This window comes from Peromyscus californicus, unplaced genomic scaffold (genome assembly GCF_007827085.1).
Source record: "Peromyscus californicus insignis strain IS unplaced genomic scaffold, ASM782708v3 Scaffold_15__1_contigs__length_86483966, whole genome shotgun sequence".
NCBI classification, from domain to species: domain Eukaryota; kingdom Metazoa; phylum Chordata; class Mammalia; order Rodentia; family Cricetidae; genus Peromyscus; species Peromyscus californicus.
Window position 1 is genome coordinate 66,457,117 of NW_026294447.1, and position 17,097 is coordinate 66,474,213.

A 17,097-nucleotide genomic window follows, 5' to 3' on the forward strand; every position below is an offset into this window, starting at 1 on the left:
ACTGTACAGAGCTAGACCTCTCAGAGAATGGGGTGAGCTATGGCATGGCTCCAGATGACACAGATTCTCTAAGGACCTTACTGATCCCTTGTGAAACAAGTCACTCTAGAGTTGCTATTTATGCCACTGAGGCTGGTGAATACTTTCTGATAACACGATGTTATTAACAGTGTGATAACATGTTATATGAACTGGAATTATTCAAAGTTGAAGTAACATAACAAAAAGATTTCCACGTGCCCTGTATCCCAGGGCTCAGTGATAATTGTGGAAGATGGAGGTGCAAAGAGTGTAAGAGAAAGAAGAGGTGGACATCGGCAGTGACCATTATTTGCTGGACATGGTAAGGCCATTGCATACATGAACTCGAAACATTGAGTCTGCACAAGATCAAGTCAGCCAAAAAAATCCCAGCATGGACATGGGAGGGGCTCATGAATCCCTCCCCTAGCTGAGATGCTACTGGTAACTGATGGCTGTTGGGAAAGGAGAGTAAGTTTCCTTCAGGGATACACCCCCTGAAAGACTAGCCCTGCAACAGTAGATGGTTTTACATCCATGCACATACAGGCAAAGTCAGAGACACAGAGAGAGATAGAGCAGGGAAGAAACATGGAGGGCAGGGAAGGAACTGGAGGAGAGAAAATGGAGCATAGAGTTGATCAAAGCACTATATTATATACAGGCAAAACAATGTATTTTACATATATATATATATATATAATACTCAGTAATGCATTGCATGAAGCTTTCAAAGAACAAAAAATATTTTAAATGATTTAAATGAAATTACATTTCATGTAGTTTGAAATAAAATGACTCTCTACAAAATTGCCAACTCAACCAGAAATAGAATCACTTCCAAGCTGATAGGTTAAGACCACTATAAGCTACATCTCCCCTACAGCCATGTGACCTGAACCCTTTATCCCCTGTCATTAGTATGGAATGAAGACCTTGTTGCTAGCTTTTACCAACAGGGCTGTGAGACATCACAATGCTGGACATCCTTATGCTAGCCTCCAACCCTAAGTTTCATTGTAAGTTAACATCTTTAACATCTTACATTGTCCAGCTGTTCATTAAGGACAATACTAACTCTTATGCTGGAAAAACTGTGCCTGGAATCTTTTTTTCAGAGTTTGGTCACAATTCTCCGAATACAGTGAGGGTAGGGTTACTGCAGTAAGGCAGACGAACAGTAGCTAGAAAAGCTGCTCCGTCAATGTGGAAGGACGGAGTCATGTGAAAACAAAGAGGGATGTGGTGATATATTGTACACCCCAATATACTATGTACCCTAATAAACTTGCCTGAGGATCAGAGGACAGAGCCAGCCACTAGATTAGACACAGAGGTCAGGCAGTGGTGGCACACACCTTTAATCCTATCACTCAGGAGGCAGAGATCCTTTTGGATCTCTGTGAGTTCAAGGCCACACTGGAAACAGAGCCAGGCAGTGGTGGCATTCACCTTTAATCCCAGTGCTGGGAAGCACACGCTCCTTTAATCCCAGGAAGTGATATCTGGACAGAGAAAGGTATATAAGGCGTGAGGAAACAGGAATTCACTCTGTTTAGGCTGAGGATTTCACAGAGGTAAGAACTAGTGGTTGGTTGCTCTGCATCTCTGATCTTTCAGCTTTTACCCTGATATCTGGCGACTCTGGGTTTTTTATTATATAAGACCATTTAAGATTTGTGTTACAGAGGAATTTAAAGAGGTACACACCACTGGCAAGTGAAGAAAAGTTGGTAGCAAAAATGTGTATACCAAGTCACTGTGTGGTTTGGCTAAGCCTTTAAGCATTTTTTTTTTTTTATGATTAGAAAAAAAACCTGTTGAGTGTATCGGGCTAGGGAGACATCTCAGCGAGTAAAAGTGCTCGCCTTGCCCACACACAGACCCGAGTCTGATCCCCAGAACAAACGTAAAAAGCTGGGTGCAGTGGACATGTTCCAATCCCAGTACTTGGAGTTACTTGGGGTTAGCTAAATCAGTGAACTCCAGGCCAGAGAGGTGCTGTCAAATACCAGAGAGAAAGGCTCCTGGGGAAAGACATCCAAGGTTGACACTGCCCCCCCCCCCCCCACAAGTTAATTAAGAAAAAAAGAATACGTTGAGTGATCGTCCCCTCATGTAGAGCCTGGGGCTTCAGCTGAGGACAAAGAGGCATGGAGTAACATGAGTTAGGGTCGGTAAGTCCCTCAGTGATAAATCATACACATCTCAACACTGTCCCCTCATCTAACACCATGTGCTCCTCCATGTAAGTGTCCTGGGGGAGGGGGGCCTCCCTTAGGTGTAAATAAGCAGCCCAGAGCAGGAGGTCAAGGCATTCTTTCAGCGCTTGTGGGGAAAATGAAACAATATATTCCCAATTTCCACTCTAAGGATAAACAAGAGGAGCTGGGACCCAATGGGAACCTGCAAGAGTGAGTCTCCAACATGTTCCTTGCTTGGATGTCTCGTAAAGGAAGAAAGGAGGAAGAGATGAAACCAGATGGTTGGTTGCACTGCCAAAGGCAAGAAGTATGGAAGGTGAGTGGAAAGGTGGCTCAGCAGTTACAAACACCTGCTGCTTTCGCGAAGGACCCAAGTTCAGCTCCCAAAACCCACATTAGGTGGCTCACAACTACTGTGACTCCAGCTCTAGGGGACCTGCTGCCCTCTGACTATCATGGATACCTGCACACGTGTGGTGCACATAAAGTCACTCAGGCACACATACACATGAAATTTTTAAAAGTCTTTTTAAAAAAAGAGCTATGAAAGTTGGGGTGGAGGTAAAATTCCTACCGTGGGGAGGATTCTTGATTCCTCACGAGGACTTGCAAGCATGTTCCACAACACTAAGCATATGGATCCTCATCACTGACTGTGAAAAACAACACTTGCTACTGCCAGAGAATCAGGGACAGTTAAGAAATGGCAGCAAAGGCCGGGCGGTGGTGGCGCACGCCTTTAATCCCAGCACTCGGGAGGCAGAGGCAGGTGGATCGTTGTGAGTTCGAGGCCAGCCTGGTCTACAGAGCGAGATCCAGGAAAAGGCGCAAAGCTACACAGAGAAACCCTGTCTCAAAAAACCAAAAAAAAAAAAAAAAAAAAAAAAAAAGAAGAAGAAGAAATGGCAGCAAAGGTCTGAAACAGAGCAAGTGCCTAGCAAGTGTGAGACCCTGGGTTCAGTCCACAAATCATCCCCCTAAACTTGTCCTTATTATAAGTGGCCAGAGAAGGGAATGGACCAAACACGGTTACCAAGCCCCAAGTACTGTGTGAAAGCCTGGCCTCCACATGGAGATGCACTAGGGTGACCAATTTGATCCTGACCAGTTGTTTTGGGCATACTCATTCATTTTTTTTCTTTCATCACAGAAGGTAGTTTATTCAAGTTCTCAAAACAAATCAATTATTCTGGATTTGAATTACAGATATAAGACCAAACCGAAATATGAAAACAAACAGCTTCCATTCAGTGAGAGCTGAAATCAGTGAAGACATTCCTAACAACTGAACTTCTTTCCCATGAACACTTTCCAGTTTTTCTTTCCTTTTTTTGTGTGTGATTTTTTGAGACAGGTTTCTATGTGTAATAGTCCTGGCATCTGCTTTGTAGATCAGGCTGGATTTGAACTCACGGAGCTCTGCCTGTCTCTGCCTCCCGAGGGCTGGGATTAAAGGCGTGCACCCCCACGTCCCAGTTCTCAAGGGTCTACCAGGCCAGGCCCTTCGCTGCCGTGGCTCTGCTTTTCTCCCATTTCTCTCTCCCTTCGCCTTCAGTCTTTTCTCTGCCTCTGGATCATCCATGCTTCACTCCACGCATAGGACACCAACTGAAAGCCCCCCACACTCATTCATTTTTAATGAGAAAAATACAGACTAAGACTTATGATACCTGTCCAGAACATTTACAAAAGGGTCTGCTAATAATATAAAGATATTCAATATGGCACATTTGGGGTTAAAAAATTACAGAAAAATATTAGTTTCTCCTGCTTACTCTTCCACAGAATTAATGCTGCTTGATAAATCAGGAACACAAGTGTTTACTGTGTTTGAGAGGCTGTGCTTAAAAGAAGGACAACATCATCCTGTTATAGATTTATATGTCTTTCTTATTTTTCCATGTTGAAATCTGAGCTTGCTTTATAAGCATTTGAACTTGAAAGGTCTTTGGGACTTGAAAGATTAATGATACAGCTTATGACACCCCTCCCCATAAAATCTCCACCCACTAGTCATAAGGATATCCATGAGGATTATTGGAGTGTAAGTGTGATGATCATGATGTTTGAAATTAAATTTTTTTTAAGCAGCTAATTGTGTGCTGCATAAATATGCAAAGCATGAATACAGCCCAATCAGAGCAATTTTCTTTGAAGAGCCATCCAGGAGCAAGCTTGAAGGCACAAACAGTACCTGAGTGGGGCCCCAGAAAGTATTGTCCATGCTGACTAATAACTCTAATATTTGCAAAAAGATCTCACTTGTATTAAGCAACAAGAATAATTATTCAATGCAATCCTTACTCAAAGTTAAATAATGACCAAGGGAAAAAATAATCACTACAACTACTTTATCTACCCAGCAGCAAAATGCACAGAACTGCATTGTAAAGAGATGCAGATTTCAAAGAAAAAGCATGAAAGTATCCAGAGAAAGAGTCTGCTTTTCAGAGACATATAAAACTCCACAGTGATAAAGCACAAACTTCAGTCTAGAGACTAACACCATCCATCCAGCACTTTCATGACTGTAGGAAATCGGTGGAGACAGCGAGTCTAAGGGACAGTGATATCCTTTAAACGTTTACAGGAAGGAGAGCTTCAGAACTGGTACAGTTTGTCTCTGCTCTGAGCTCTCAGATTACGAAAGACAATATGAGCATTCCTTTGCTTCCACTGTTGATGTGAGGACTAGGGGATGTGTGGTGTGTCACTTTTGCAGAGATGGGAAGCCAGAAGGGGAGAAGACAAGGCTGAAATGATATAACCCGCTCCCCTAATGAAGTCCAACGTAAGAATGATGACAGCTTCTCTAGAATTGTAGTGGCAAGGGAGCTCACTATGATCTCATCCCCAATGACCCACTTTCCCCGAAAGCTGCCGGTCAGGCACTGGGGCCTCCATCCCTGGTCTTCGGTCCTGGGGTGTCATGGGCCAGTTCTTCCTGTCTCCCTGTCCCAGGATGCTAAGCATTGATGTTTCACATCCCACCCTTTGCTTGGGACTTGGGCAGCTGCTTTTACTACTCTCCTAGCTCAGTCTCTCACTTCCCTCTGCTGCTACATTAAGAAATTTAAATGCAGATTTTCTAGTTCCTGGCACATGTGATATGACAGATGGCATTGGATAATGATGGAGAAACTGGGACATTCCTTAACTAATCAGCAGAGCACAGGACTTCCAAAGCCATTACCTGCTTCGGCTGGGCTCCCTTGGAGAGAATGTCCAGCAAGTCAGTCGAGGAGACGAAGTAGAAGCGAGGGAAAGTGACACGCTTGGTTTCCAAGTACTCAGCCAGGGCTTTTTCACAAAGGGAAAGCCTGCATGAGTGAAAATCCATCTTAAGCATGCCCTGTGTTTCCACCATTGACACTTCAACAGAGCAAACCTGCACCTACCATGACTCCACTCAACCAGGAAGCTCACAATTTCACAGCCACCCCCTCCTGCTTTGACATCCTGCTTACAGACAGAACACAGCCAGGCCAAGGGAGCAGGGAGGCACACAGACACATACGCACTCACACACAATTATCTGCCAGAGTCAGGTTTACGTTACTCATTGCTTCTCGTGATGAAGACTAGATTTGGCATTGCTCACCAGAGGCATAAACGGCAGTAGTAAGATATAACCAGGGCAAAGCCCTTTCCACACTGGATATCTGCAAAACCCAAGTGACTTCGACCTTCTCTAGCATTCCAGGGAGTCAAAGATCCAGAATTGCTCCCACTTTATTATCCAAAGTCCCAGCTATTAGCTAGATACAAATAACTACATCCTGTCAGTAAGCGTCTCATCTGAATGGTGGATTTGCCCATTTTAAATCAGAACCCAGAATGTTCTTGAGGATGCAGTTGTGGATTATATGTGAATGTGACTTTACAAATGGCCCTTAGGAAAAGAATCTCGAAAGCATTGGCATGCTCTGTAAGGGTGATATACAGTAGAGAGAAAGTATAAAGCAGGTAGATGGCTGGCATCTGTCATACAGCACTCAGAAAACTGAGGCAGGAGGATCCCTATGAGTTCAATGACAATCTGGAACCAAAACAACAACAAATGACAGAAGATGGCAGCAGTGAGAGAACAGTGGGGAAAGAGTGAGAACATACAGACAGACAGACTAAAGGACTGTGAGTGAGTGAGCGCTCTCCAGGGTTGGACACACAGCAGGTGTTCAATCGGTATATGCATAACAATATGATGAAAGAGTTGATCAGTTATCAGAAACCTTAGCTAAGATTTAGGGGAACTAGAGAGCAAAGAGTGACTTCAGTCACGTGATGTTAACCCTCGTTAGAATGTGAAAGAAGCAAACGTCAGCTGACCCTTTGTTCCATTCTTACCTGTGCTGAAAATCTTTCAGTTTCTCATAGAGGTGGAGTCTGCATGTTGCTTCTAAGACATTTTTTATTTTGGCTGTCTTGAACATTAACTCCTGTGTAAAAGCATGACACAGATGTCAGAAATTCACCCATTTCCCTCCCACTGAGGGGATTAGCTTTTGAGAGCACAACAGCACAGCGCACAGTGTTCAGGAGACTAGGAATGCCTGGGACCATGTTCACTTCTGGATGAACAGCATTTGTTAACACAGTTTCATTGAAGAGTCATACCTGTTTGTTTTCACAGCATCCTCATGCCACAGTGACGGCCTTGAACAGCTGATATGGCCATGGCAAGATTTGTAAAAACATAAAATTGCAAATTGCACTTTATAAACCTAACCCAGTGCATCATGGGATTTTTACATGTGAAAACTGCCAGGACTCTGACTGACCTTAAATTCAGCATCTACGCCATCAAATCTTCTGGAATCTTCCACGAGCTGGATTCGAATATCTTCTGAACAAACAAAGATGCTTTCCAGGTGAGACCAGGTTCGCTGGACTTCCATCCAGGTGAAGGTGACCGCGTCGGCTACATTTAACTTGTTTTGCCAGCTTAGGACTTGCTCCATGAAGTATTCCACATACTTGCTTTGAAGAAGAGTCTGCAACTGGACCTAAAAGGCAGGCAGGCACTTGTCAGTCACTGATGGTGGACTCTAAGAGCCGGGAGGAAGCTACTCTGCCGGCTGCTGTGATCTTGTAACTTGCATGGAACCCAGAGAGGCGCTTTTGCAAAATGGGCCAAAGATTCATAGCAGGCTGACGTACCCAACCAAAGAAATGAGGTAAGTAGAAGCATCTATATAGACATAACATGTCTTCTACAAGAAGGACACACACCTCCATGCAGGTAAAACCATGACTGGGGGCTGGGAAGATGGCTCAGTCCATAAAGTACTTGTTATGAAAGCATGAGGACCTGAGCTCATGTCTCCAGCACTCATGTAAAAAAAAAAAGCTAAGTGTGGTGGCGTGCCCTTGTAATATCCCAGCATTGGGACAGGCAGAGACAGGCAAGTCCCTAGGGCTCAATGGCCGGCCAGCCCAGTCAACTAGTCCCAAGTCCCAGTGAGAAACTGCCTCAAAAATAAAGATAAACACCACCTAATGTGCACTGGGGCAGCTTTAAGAATTAAGTCTTCCTTTCCTCAGCCAGCCTCCAAGGGTCAAGGGTGTGTGTGTGTGTGTGTGTGTGTGTGTGTGTGTGTGTGTGTATGTGTGTGTGTGTGTACATTTGTAAGCATCTAGCTCAAAAAAGTAAAATCTCCCTCAAGCTTCCCCTTCTCTCTGAGTTGAGTGCTATGTTCTACAGCAATATCGTCACCAGGACTTGCTGTCACATGACACTCTGATAGTCACTTCTCACGTGGAAATCTCAGGACTTCACTGGATAAAGTGGCCCTCTTGTTCTCCTTCACTCTGAACACAAACGATTCCTCTTTGGGGCAAAACCCTTGGTTTCTGTGTAATACCTGCTGCATTATTTCCCTGTTCACAGTCCCTTGCCCTTCCCCACCATTCTGCGGTAACCAAACCCATCCTTCCTCGAGGCATTGGGCCTTATGTCCTTTTTCTCTATCCGACTCCCTGGATACTGACAACTCCCAACAATCATGCTTCACTGAGCTGGGCTCTGGGCTGATTTCTGCCTTTGTATAAATGACTCCCACACTAAATAGGCCTGGAATCTTTGTGTCACTATGCTCTGGGTTTCCACCAAATCACAGTGGCAGTTACTGCCTTCTCAAATGTTCTCACCTACCTCTTTTCTCGCAAAGGTCTAGAGAGATGCCCATCTCTGTATCTTCACAATTCAAGGTCATATACGCTATTCTCACATCTTTATCTCCAGGCTTACTTTTCATAACTTCCTTGAAAAAAGTATATTCCAAGGAACCCAAAACAATTGGCCGCTGAGAGGTGGCTGCTTTCTGGTGTTCCAAACATCACTAACATTGTACCCATTGCACATCCGTCCTTTCCTGGTGGTCATTCTGTCTCTACTTAGCCTTATAGGAGTCTGTCTCTCTCTCCTTAGTCCCTTAGGGGTCTGTCTGTCTCTCTTTAGTCTTCTGGGAGTCTGTCTGCCTTTTCTTAGTCTTCTGGGAGTCTGTCTGTCTCTCCTTAGTCCCCCAGGGGACTCCTTGTGCATCTTCTTTCTGAACTACAAGTCCACACCTTTGACTGCCAGATGGTCCCACACCTGTAGCCCAGCAAGAGTAGATGCTCAGTGAACAAATAAATCAGACTTTATATGTGAATTTAAAAAATATATAATTGCTAATTAAAATAAAAATCTATAATAAAACCATCTGTTTTACCTGGTTGTGCTCTAGTGTTTCAAAAAGCTGTTCATCAGACTTCAGCAGTGGGGTGCCTGTTCGATGGTGAGCTTCGTAAGAAAATTCCAAGGTCTCCCAGGTGTGGCTGATTTCAGTAATAACCTAGTAATCAAAAGAATCAATTAATTAAAGTGTATAAACATCAAATTTAGGGCCAATATCTCAGCCATGACCTAGAATTCAAAAAAATTTTATTCTATTAATGCCAATATTTATAAATTTCAAAAATAAATCTAAGTTATAATTATAAATAATAAATATTATAAATATTTAAAACTTATGTTAATAATTTAAAAATGGATAATATTAAATGTGACTGGCCTCATTTTTTTTTCCTACATGATTCATGGTGACAAGATTGGGGAAGTAAATGCCTCTACTCCAAAGGACCAAGCATCACACTAATACTAAACTTCTATTGGATCCGATTTACATCCTCCTCCCTGAAGAGATATAAGTGCAAAAAGGGACTTAAAAGGTTACACCAATTTATACATTAGCCAGCATGAGATAGGTGACAGGTAGGGCCTGAAGGTGAATCTCAGGCTCCTAAGCAAACCTGGGTAATCTAATTACCTTCCTATGCTTCAGTTTTCCTGTCTGTACACCAGAAATAATAACATTATTATTATGAAAGACCAACTGAGCTAATATCAGTCCAATACTTAGGGTAGGGCTTGCTGTAAAGGAAAAGATATGCAGGTGGCCCCTGCTCCCTTCAGCAGGGCCCACTCTCCTATTGTTGAATGTCCTATGACTTCGAGTGATCCTGTGCCCTGCCTGGGGCACCACTTAACCATCAGCAGAGGGAAATCTTGGATGTATGCTTCCACACTCCCAGGGCAGTGAACACTTCGTCCTAAATGGTTCCTATGCGAAATCACAAACCCAGCATCATAGAAAAGATGCAACCCTAAAGAGATTACCATCTAAGAGCTTTTCATCCATTCACTCATCCAGGATCATAGAAAGACACATCCCTGGATGGTACCTTCTCTATGCCCAGTTCCTTCACGGCCTTGTCCACAATGTCTCTCACATCATCTTCTACTCTGTGCAACTGCAAGGCCAGCAAATCTGCCAGTGTGGTGGTGTCCTTTATTGAAAATTTGACCTGATTAGGAAGAAAAAGAGGTAGACTTTATGTCCCACATGTAATGATGGTTCCTGGAAGGTGTGGTAATACAGTCACTCCCTTTCAGTTCATAGTTCCTGAGCCTTCATTTGCCGTAACTCAGGGCCAAGTCTCCACCACATTCAAACACAATGCTTTCTTCTGTTTCATAGCCTTCCATTTTCAAACTGTTTCTATTGCCTTTACCCAAAAACCTATTTTTTTTAAAAAAGACTCCCACTGTTCATTTATTATAATTTGGTTGAAACCCCAGGAAGCAGGGAGCAGCCCATTTGTCTTTTCTTCCTGAAGTGCCCTGCTCATAGAACATAATTTCCAGTCACTCGTGATATGACCTAGTTTTACCACTAATTTAATCTTAGTGGCTTGGCAAAAATTGTCCCCACTCATGCCATTATTCAGGTTTAACATGTGAAAGAATTCACATTATTCTCTCCATTATCCTTTGCCCCCCCACACACACCCCTTACCCAGGATTTGGTTAACAGGAACTCGGTTCTTCCTACACCTGGAAGTCAATTCATGTCCTTTACAAATGATGGCTGCAGAAAAGGCATCTCCCTTGCAGTCAGTTCTGAGAGGATACCACTCTGCTTTCCGGAGGCTGCTGCCTTCTCCGGCTTCCACCACCCCTAAACAGTTCTCAGTACCATTCACCCCCTCCACAGGGTGAACCATGATCCACTACCTAGGACTGAGGAGCACCCTCACAGGCGAGACGGTCAGAATAAGCCTGATCCTGGAAAGCCTGGGGCAAGTCAGTCAAGTTGATCATTCTATGTCTGTGTTACTTGTGACTTCATTCCGGAGCCATTGGGAGCAGGGATGTACGATAGGACCGCCATGAGCCACTGTGCGGTCTACACACTCAGTATGTACTCCAGCCCAGATGACAGAGAGACTGACTCTTTTCTACCTCTGCGCTAAAGTCCAGCCCAGAAAATGATGTTTTTCCCCCTACTGTCTGACTCAGAAAGTGACATCTTTTAGCTTATAAAAAGGCATTCTATAAGCCATCAGACACTGTGTCAAGGCAAAAGTGTGTAAGAAGAAATAGGAGGAGAGACTAGATACACAGTCAGCTACATATGCAGATACTGAAAAAAAAAGGTCTGAATGAATATATTAATCAGTAACGAAGAGTACGTAGACAATGTCTAAAAGGACGCAGGAAAACATGAGCATAATAGCTTCAGGGTCACTGGACAGATCTCTTACTGCAGACTTGCTCTCACACATAAGCATATATATTATCTAATCTGCCCTCCAGGTCTGCATGGGAAGCATAGAAGAGTTAATGAAGGCACAAGGAGCAAGGGACTTATCTCAGGACCCCATCATTCCTTCGTGTTGGGATGAGAACCACACTGCCAGGCTGTCTGCACCCCTCCAAGATACCATTTACCCTGTGTTCCTGCCCTGCAAATTTTCCTTGCACCATGATGACATTCCTTCACAAAGAGAGCTCTTGCTTCACCTAAGGAGAAAACACATCCCGGGCTTCCCCAAACACATTTCCAACCAATTCTGGTCACTTGTGGTGAAAAGTAAAGCATATGATTGACACATTTGCTTCTCCATAGATATAGCTGGGGGAAACCGGAACCTCAGGAGGCATGGACATGTGAAAAACCACTTTACATCATGCAACATGACTACCAAAAAGGACATGTTACATACCAAGTTTTTGAAAAAGAACTCACAATGTCAGAATTCCTTCTTCCCCCAAAGTCAGGTCTATACCTTCCGATCCTTTTCATGGTTCATAAAACCAATAGCTGCTATTTGCTTTCTGTAAATGTTGTCATATTTCTTCTTGATTGCTCCTTACAAGGCAACTCAGAGGCACAAAAACCAGGCAGAGTCCTTCTCAAGATAAAAGTAAAAATAAACCCAAACTAGAGAACCTAAGTGACTTCCCTGAGGTCACACAGCCAGGAGGACATAAAAGGGTGAGGAGTGGGCTCACTGGTGCATGGGTCCTCAAGGAACCTGGCCCTTTGCATGTGAATGGAGGCTTTCTCACATGTGCCACTCTGTAAGCTAGGAGTGACGCTTTGCAGCAGGTACTACCCCGTAAAGCTGACTCCAATACGTACCCCAATGGCCTTCATCAGCTGCTGCCAATGCCTCTCCCTGAGAGCAGGGCTCTGCAACTCTGCAATGGCCCTCAGTGAGGTTGTCATGTCCTTCACAGTGCCCTCTAGGCCTGAATAAGCATCCCAGACGCGGACGGCCTTGTCCAGCGACCAAATTTCCTAAAGAAATGTAAGGGAAATGCTCAGATTCCTATAGATAATGATATATTACACATATGATTGTATACTTTGGGAGAATACATAGACCTTTCTCCATCCATGGGTTAAGAAAGACAGTGAAGGCATAGATGAGGCCAGCCTGGGCTATATAGAGCTCCTGCTTTAAAAAAAATGCAAGAAAGAGAAAGTATTGGCAGATCTAGACCAGTGGTTTTCAACCCGTGGGCTGCGACCCCTCTGGGGTCAAAAAAACCTTCATAGAGGTCACATAAGAGCATCAGAAAACACAGATATTTATATTACAATTCATAACAGTATACATCTACAGTTATGAAGTAGCAATGAAAATAATTCTATAGTTGAGGGTCACCACAGCATGAGGAATTGTGTTAAAGGGTCACAGCATAAGAAAGGTTGAGAACCATTGCTCTAGACTATGGACTAACCTAGAGAAATGCAAAGGGATCCACTCATTCCTAATTAGGAATCCACTATGTACAAGCCATGTAGGTACCAGAGTTTCTTAAACACAAGAGCTAACTGGATATCCCACAGAAGATCAAATTTAGAAAAGTGACAGGTCATGGTATGCAACAAACCATGCTTCCTCTAGAAACATAAGTGAAATCAGATTGTTCCATGTATTAATGAGACTATCCTGGAATATCTAGTTCATCTCAATGAACCCTTAAAATGCTGGTTGCTTGCAAGTATCTTTTTCATGGAAGTTAACTATTGTACGAGTTAAAGAAGCTTTAAATAAGGCCTCCACTCAGCTCTCACCCTGACCCTAGGAACAATGCCAGCAGTTAAGAATGATAAAAACCATAATAAAACTGGGTAAAAGATGGTGATGATTCTTTTAAAAATAAAGACCTGTAGTTGAGGTGGGGTTGTCACTGGGACATACAATAACCAATGGCAGAGGAAATAAGGGTGGGAGTGAGCACAGAGTTAGCTACAGCACAGCAGCACTGTTAGCATTAAGGGGGTTGAGACTGGGACAATACAGGAGAACAAGCTGGGCAGAGAGCTCAACCTGCGTTAAAGACACTGTGAAGTAGGAAGAAAGCCAAGGGTCTACCTGTTTCTCCTCTCTCCCTCTCTCCCTCTCTCCCTCTCTCTCTCTTCTTTTTTCTTTTCTTTTCTTCAATGTTGCCCAGGCTTCTCTTAGAACCCTCCGAAGCAGGTGAATCTACCAGCTCATACCTGCCTGGCGGGCCTGACTTTTTTTTTTTAACTTTATTTTATGTGCATTGGTGTGAGGGTTTCAGATCCCCATGGAACTGGAGTTGCAGACCATTGTGAGCTTCCCTGTGGGTGCTGGGTATTGAACCCAGGTCCTCTGGAAGAACAGTCAGTGCTCTTAAACATTGAACCATCTCTCCAGCCACAGGGCCTGACATTTTTAACTGCCTTTCACTCTTGTAGCCTTTGACTTTCTCCAAAGAAGTCTGGTCTCTTCAGAACCCATGCAGTACTATTCAAGGCCTTAAGTTCAGGTAAGCCAAGTTCTGTGTATACTGCACCCTCTGGGGATGCTGGAGTAACCACCAATGGTTACAAATGTTATAATAGTTTGTTAAATCCAGATTTGACCCAAGAGCCAAACCAATAGGTGCCTTTTCAGATACAAAATACTCATGGTTGTTAAGGGAAAAAACCAGAGGCTCAGTTCCTAAACCACAGCCCTCAGCTCTGATGCCCACAATCTCCCTCTCTACTCTAGATGGTTGTAGCAAGCTCATGGGCAGGGCTGTCTCTCACGCATTCATTAACCCTTAAAAGTATACATTGATATGTTTTATCAACTCATTCTCAGAAGGGCAGGCTTGATGAGATGCACAACTGGGCGAGAGTGGGGAAAACACTATCTTGTCTCATTCTGTTTGAAGTAAATAAGGAAACTCAGCCCAGTACACCAGACAGTGGGCTGGGAAGACGGGAGGGCGGTGCTGAGAAAGACAAATGGCTCTATCCGGCAGTTATGAAACTCGCCTTGGCAAACCTCCTGAGTTCTGCATCCATCTGCTCCACATTGATCCGTCTCCACTGGGTTTTTGTCCAATTATCAATGCTTCTCTGAAAATGCACAAGGAGATAAAAGTGTCAACATTTGGCGGAAGTGAATATCTACAGCAAAATATATAAACTGGTGAGACACAGAGACTCTCTCGACCAGTGGAAAGACAATTTTTAAAATATTAACTGCACTTGTCAAAACCTCCCCATCACCAAAAGAAAAAAATTGCCAGAACATGCCACACTTAAGGATAAAATACCATGATATATTCATTTCTAGTAGCAATAATAAATTCCACATACTCACCACCACTTCATCCTGCATAGTTAAATAAATGGTTAAGTATATTATTAAATAATAGGCTTCTATAATTCTACATGCAATATAAATTAGGCCAGCACCCAAAAATCTTTATTATAACAAAAATCTCATTAACCAGTTTTGATCATATTCTGTATGTTTATATTTTACATCTTGTTAATATATTTTTACCTGGCTTTCAACTGACTTAAGGAATTTATGCAAGACATATATTTTCCTAGAACTTTTTATATATAAGCTTTTAGTATTAATCACATACAAATTAAATACTTTTAGTACATTTCAGTTTATATATGTATACATAAAATACAAACAGGGTGTCTACGTGAGTTAGTATGCACAGCCAACTGTATATTTAACACAGATTTACATATTAATTTTTATTCATAGTCTATATCGTACCCCCAAAGGATCTGAGGCAGTCAGCTCAGTATACAAAGGTTTTACTCTGAACTAAAATAGAAACAACTTATATTCAAGGCAGAATCTTTCATTAACAGAGATCTATGAACTTTAATTCTGGGAATAGGGGTGGGAAGTAAAATCTAATGTGTGTATACTTCAAGACATTATGAAACCCAAATAAACTGATATAGACACTGAAACTGCATGTTTACTCAAAACTCTTAGTAAAGAGAACCATGCTGCCCCAAACTCCATCTTACTGTAACGTAAACGATGGCATCCCAGAGTCCCTTGAGCAGGCGGATTTCTCTGCGGCACTGCTTCATGGGTTTGTATTCCGGGAGAGTCACCTCGAAGAGACGTGCACGGTCTTGCATCTGCCCCATCTCTTCCTCCAAAGTCTCCAGCTCCTGATGAGCCTGAGGAGAAAACACAGCGGTCTGGAGCAGAAGCCACACCATGCCTGGTTCTGCTACTGTCCATTCAAACCGCGATTCTCAAGAGAACACTCTGTCGTGTAATTGGTGAGCTGTGGAAGGCATGTGACGTCTTGGCTTCTTCATGCAGTTGGGACTTTGCTCAAGGAAAGGGGAAGTTCCATATCAGAAATTAGTTCTTTAATAATCATATTTAGTTTAACAAAACAACCACCACATACAAAAAAAGAAAAGAGAAAAAGAAACCCAAAAATTCTAGCCTTGAATTCAAAATGATCCTCATGCCTATGATCCCAGTGTGCAGGGAACTGAGGCAGGTGGATCACTGAGAATTCAAAGCCAGTCTGGGCACAGAGTAAGACTCTGAGAAGGAAGGAAGAAATAAAGGAAGAGCAGGGGAGGGAGGAAGGAGGGAAAGAGGAAGAATAAAAACTTCTCTAACTTGAAAATGGCCCTGTATGTAGCTGGAGTTTTCCTGCCTTGCCCACAGTCAGGACAAATCTCTCTCACCTGCCAGTCCCACAGCCGCTCAGACCCGACCAAGTAAACACAGAGACTTATATTGCTTACAAACTGTATGGCCATGGCAGGCTTCTTGCTAACTGTTCTTACAGCTTAAATTAATCCATTTCCATAAATCTATACCCTGCCACGTGGCTCGTGGCTTACCAGCATCTTCACACGCTGTTTGTCATCGTGGGGACTGGCAGTGTCTCCTCCCACCTTCCTGTTCTCTCAATTCTCCTCTCTGTTAGTCCCGCCTATACTTCCTGCCTGGCCATTGGCCAATCAGTGTTTTATTTATTGACCAATCAGAGCAACAGATTTGACATACAGACCATCCCACAGCACCTGTAGATGATAAATAGTACAAGATACATGCAAGAACGCGCATGTCCAAGAGCATCCAGAGTAAATTCATTTGCACATACCTGTGTTCAAATTTCACCTCAGGTCACCTGTGCTAAGGTTCACCTACTATCCTGCCACATAGGGAAGCTAATGTTTTACACCCAGGGCAAGCTAGTTTGTTTCCCCCTTTTTGATGAGCAACTCTGAAGTTTACTTTCTGTTAACAGGGCAGTGTGCTCACACAGTGAATTCTGGGGAGCACGGAAGGGCTGGAAGGAAGCCCAGGAATCCCTCATCCACCCTGGGGTTGTTTCTGCTCCCTCCTGGACCCAGCTGCTCTTTCTCCTGAGCTCAGGATGCAATGTGTCACAAAGTGATTGGCTTTTCAGAGTAGAACCGAATTCGCTTTTTGCTTCACATTTCCTTCCATCCTCTTCCCCAGGTCCAATGGCTGAATTCCTTTAGTTTTCTTCCATTTTCTTTTAACATTAAAAATCAACATTTGATCTTTTTATGTTCCCTCAATTTTAACTTTTTTGACAAGCAAATATTTATCTGCTTATCATGTGCATGTTTTAAAATATGTACACATTGTGGAATGGACCCAAATGAAAGCATCTTCTTCACATATGTATTATCTCATTTTGGTGTAGTGAGAACACTTTAAAATGTACTCTTGGAGGTTTCTAAATGTCGGAACATTAGCA

General features: G+C 43.1%; 1 protein-coding gene across 3 annotated transcripts in view; it reads right to left on the bottom strand.

Moving 5' to 3' along the window:
- The window catches only part of Dnah11 (dynein axonemal heavy chain 11), a 318,597-nt gene that overhangs the window by 237,347 nt on the left and 64,153 nt on the right, over positions 1-17,097 (bottom strand). For all 3 annotated transcript variants that reach the window (XR_008218451.1, XM_052739195.1, XM_052739194.1), the window contains exons 21-28: positions 15,362-15,520; positions 14,351-14,434; positions 12,194-12,352; positions 9,951-10,073; positions 8,939-9,061; positions 7,007-7,231; positions 6,573-6,664; positions 5,419-5,545 (exon numbers count right to left, since the gene is read on the bottom strand). Coding sequence is in view for 2 of the 3 variants with exons in the window: in XM_052739195.1 (XP_052595155.1) it covers positions 5,419-5,545; positions 6,573-6,664; positions 7,007-7,231; positions 8,939-9,061; positions 9,951-10,073; positions 12,194-12,352; positions 14,351-14,434; positions 15,362-15,520 (1,092 nt within the window). In the remaining variant the exon portion in view is untranslated. The remainder of the gene's footprint in view (positions 1-5,418; positions 5,546-6,572; positions 6,665-7,006; positions 7,232-8,938; positions 9,062-9,950; positions 10,074-12,193; positions 12,353-14,350; positions 14,435-15,361; positions 15,521-17,097) is intronic.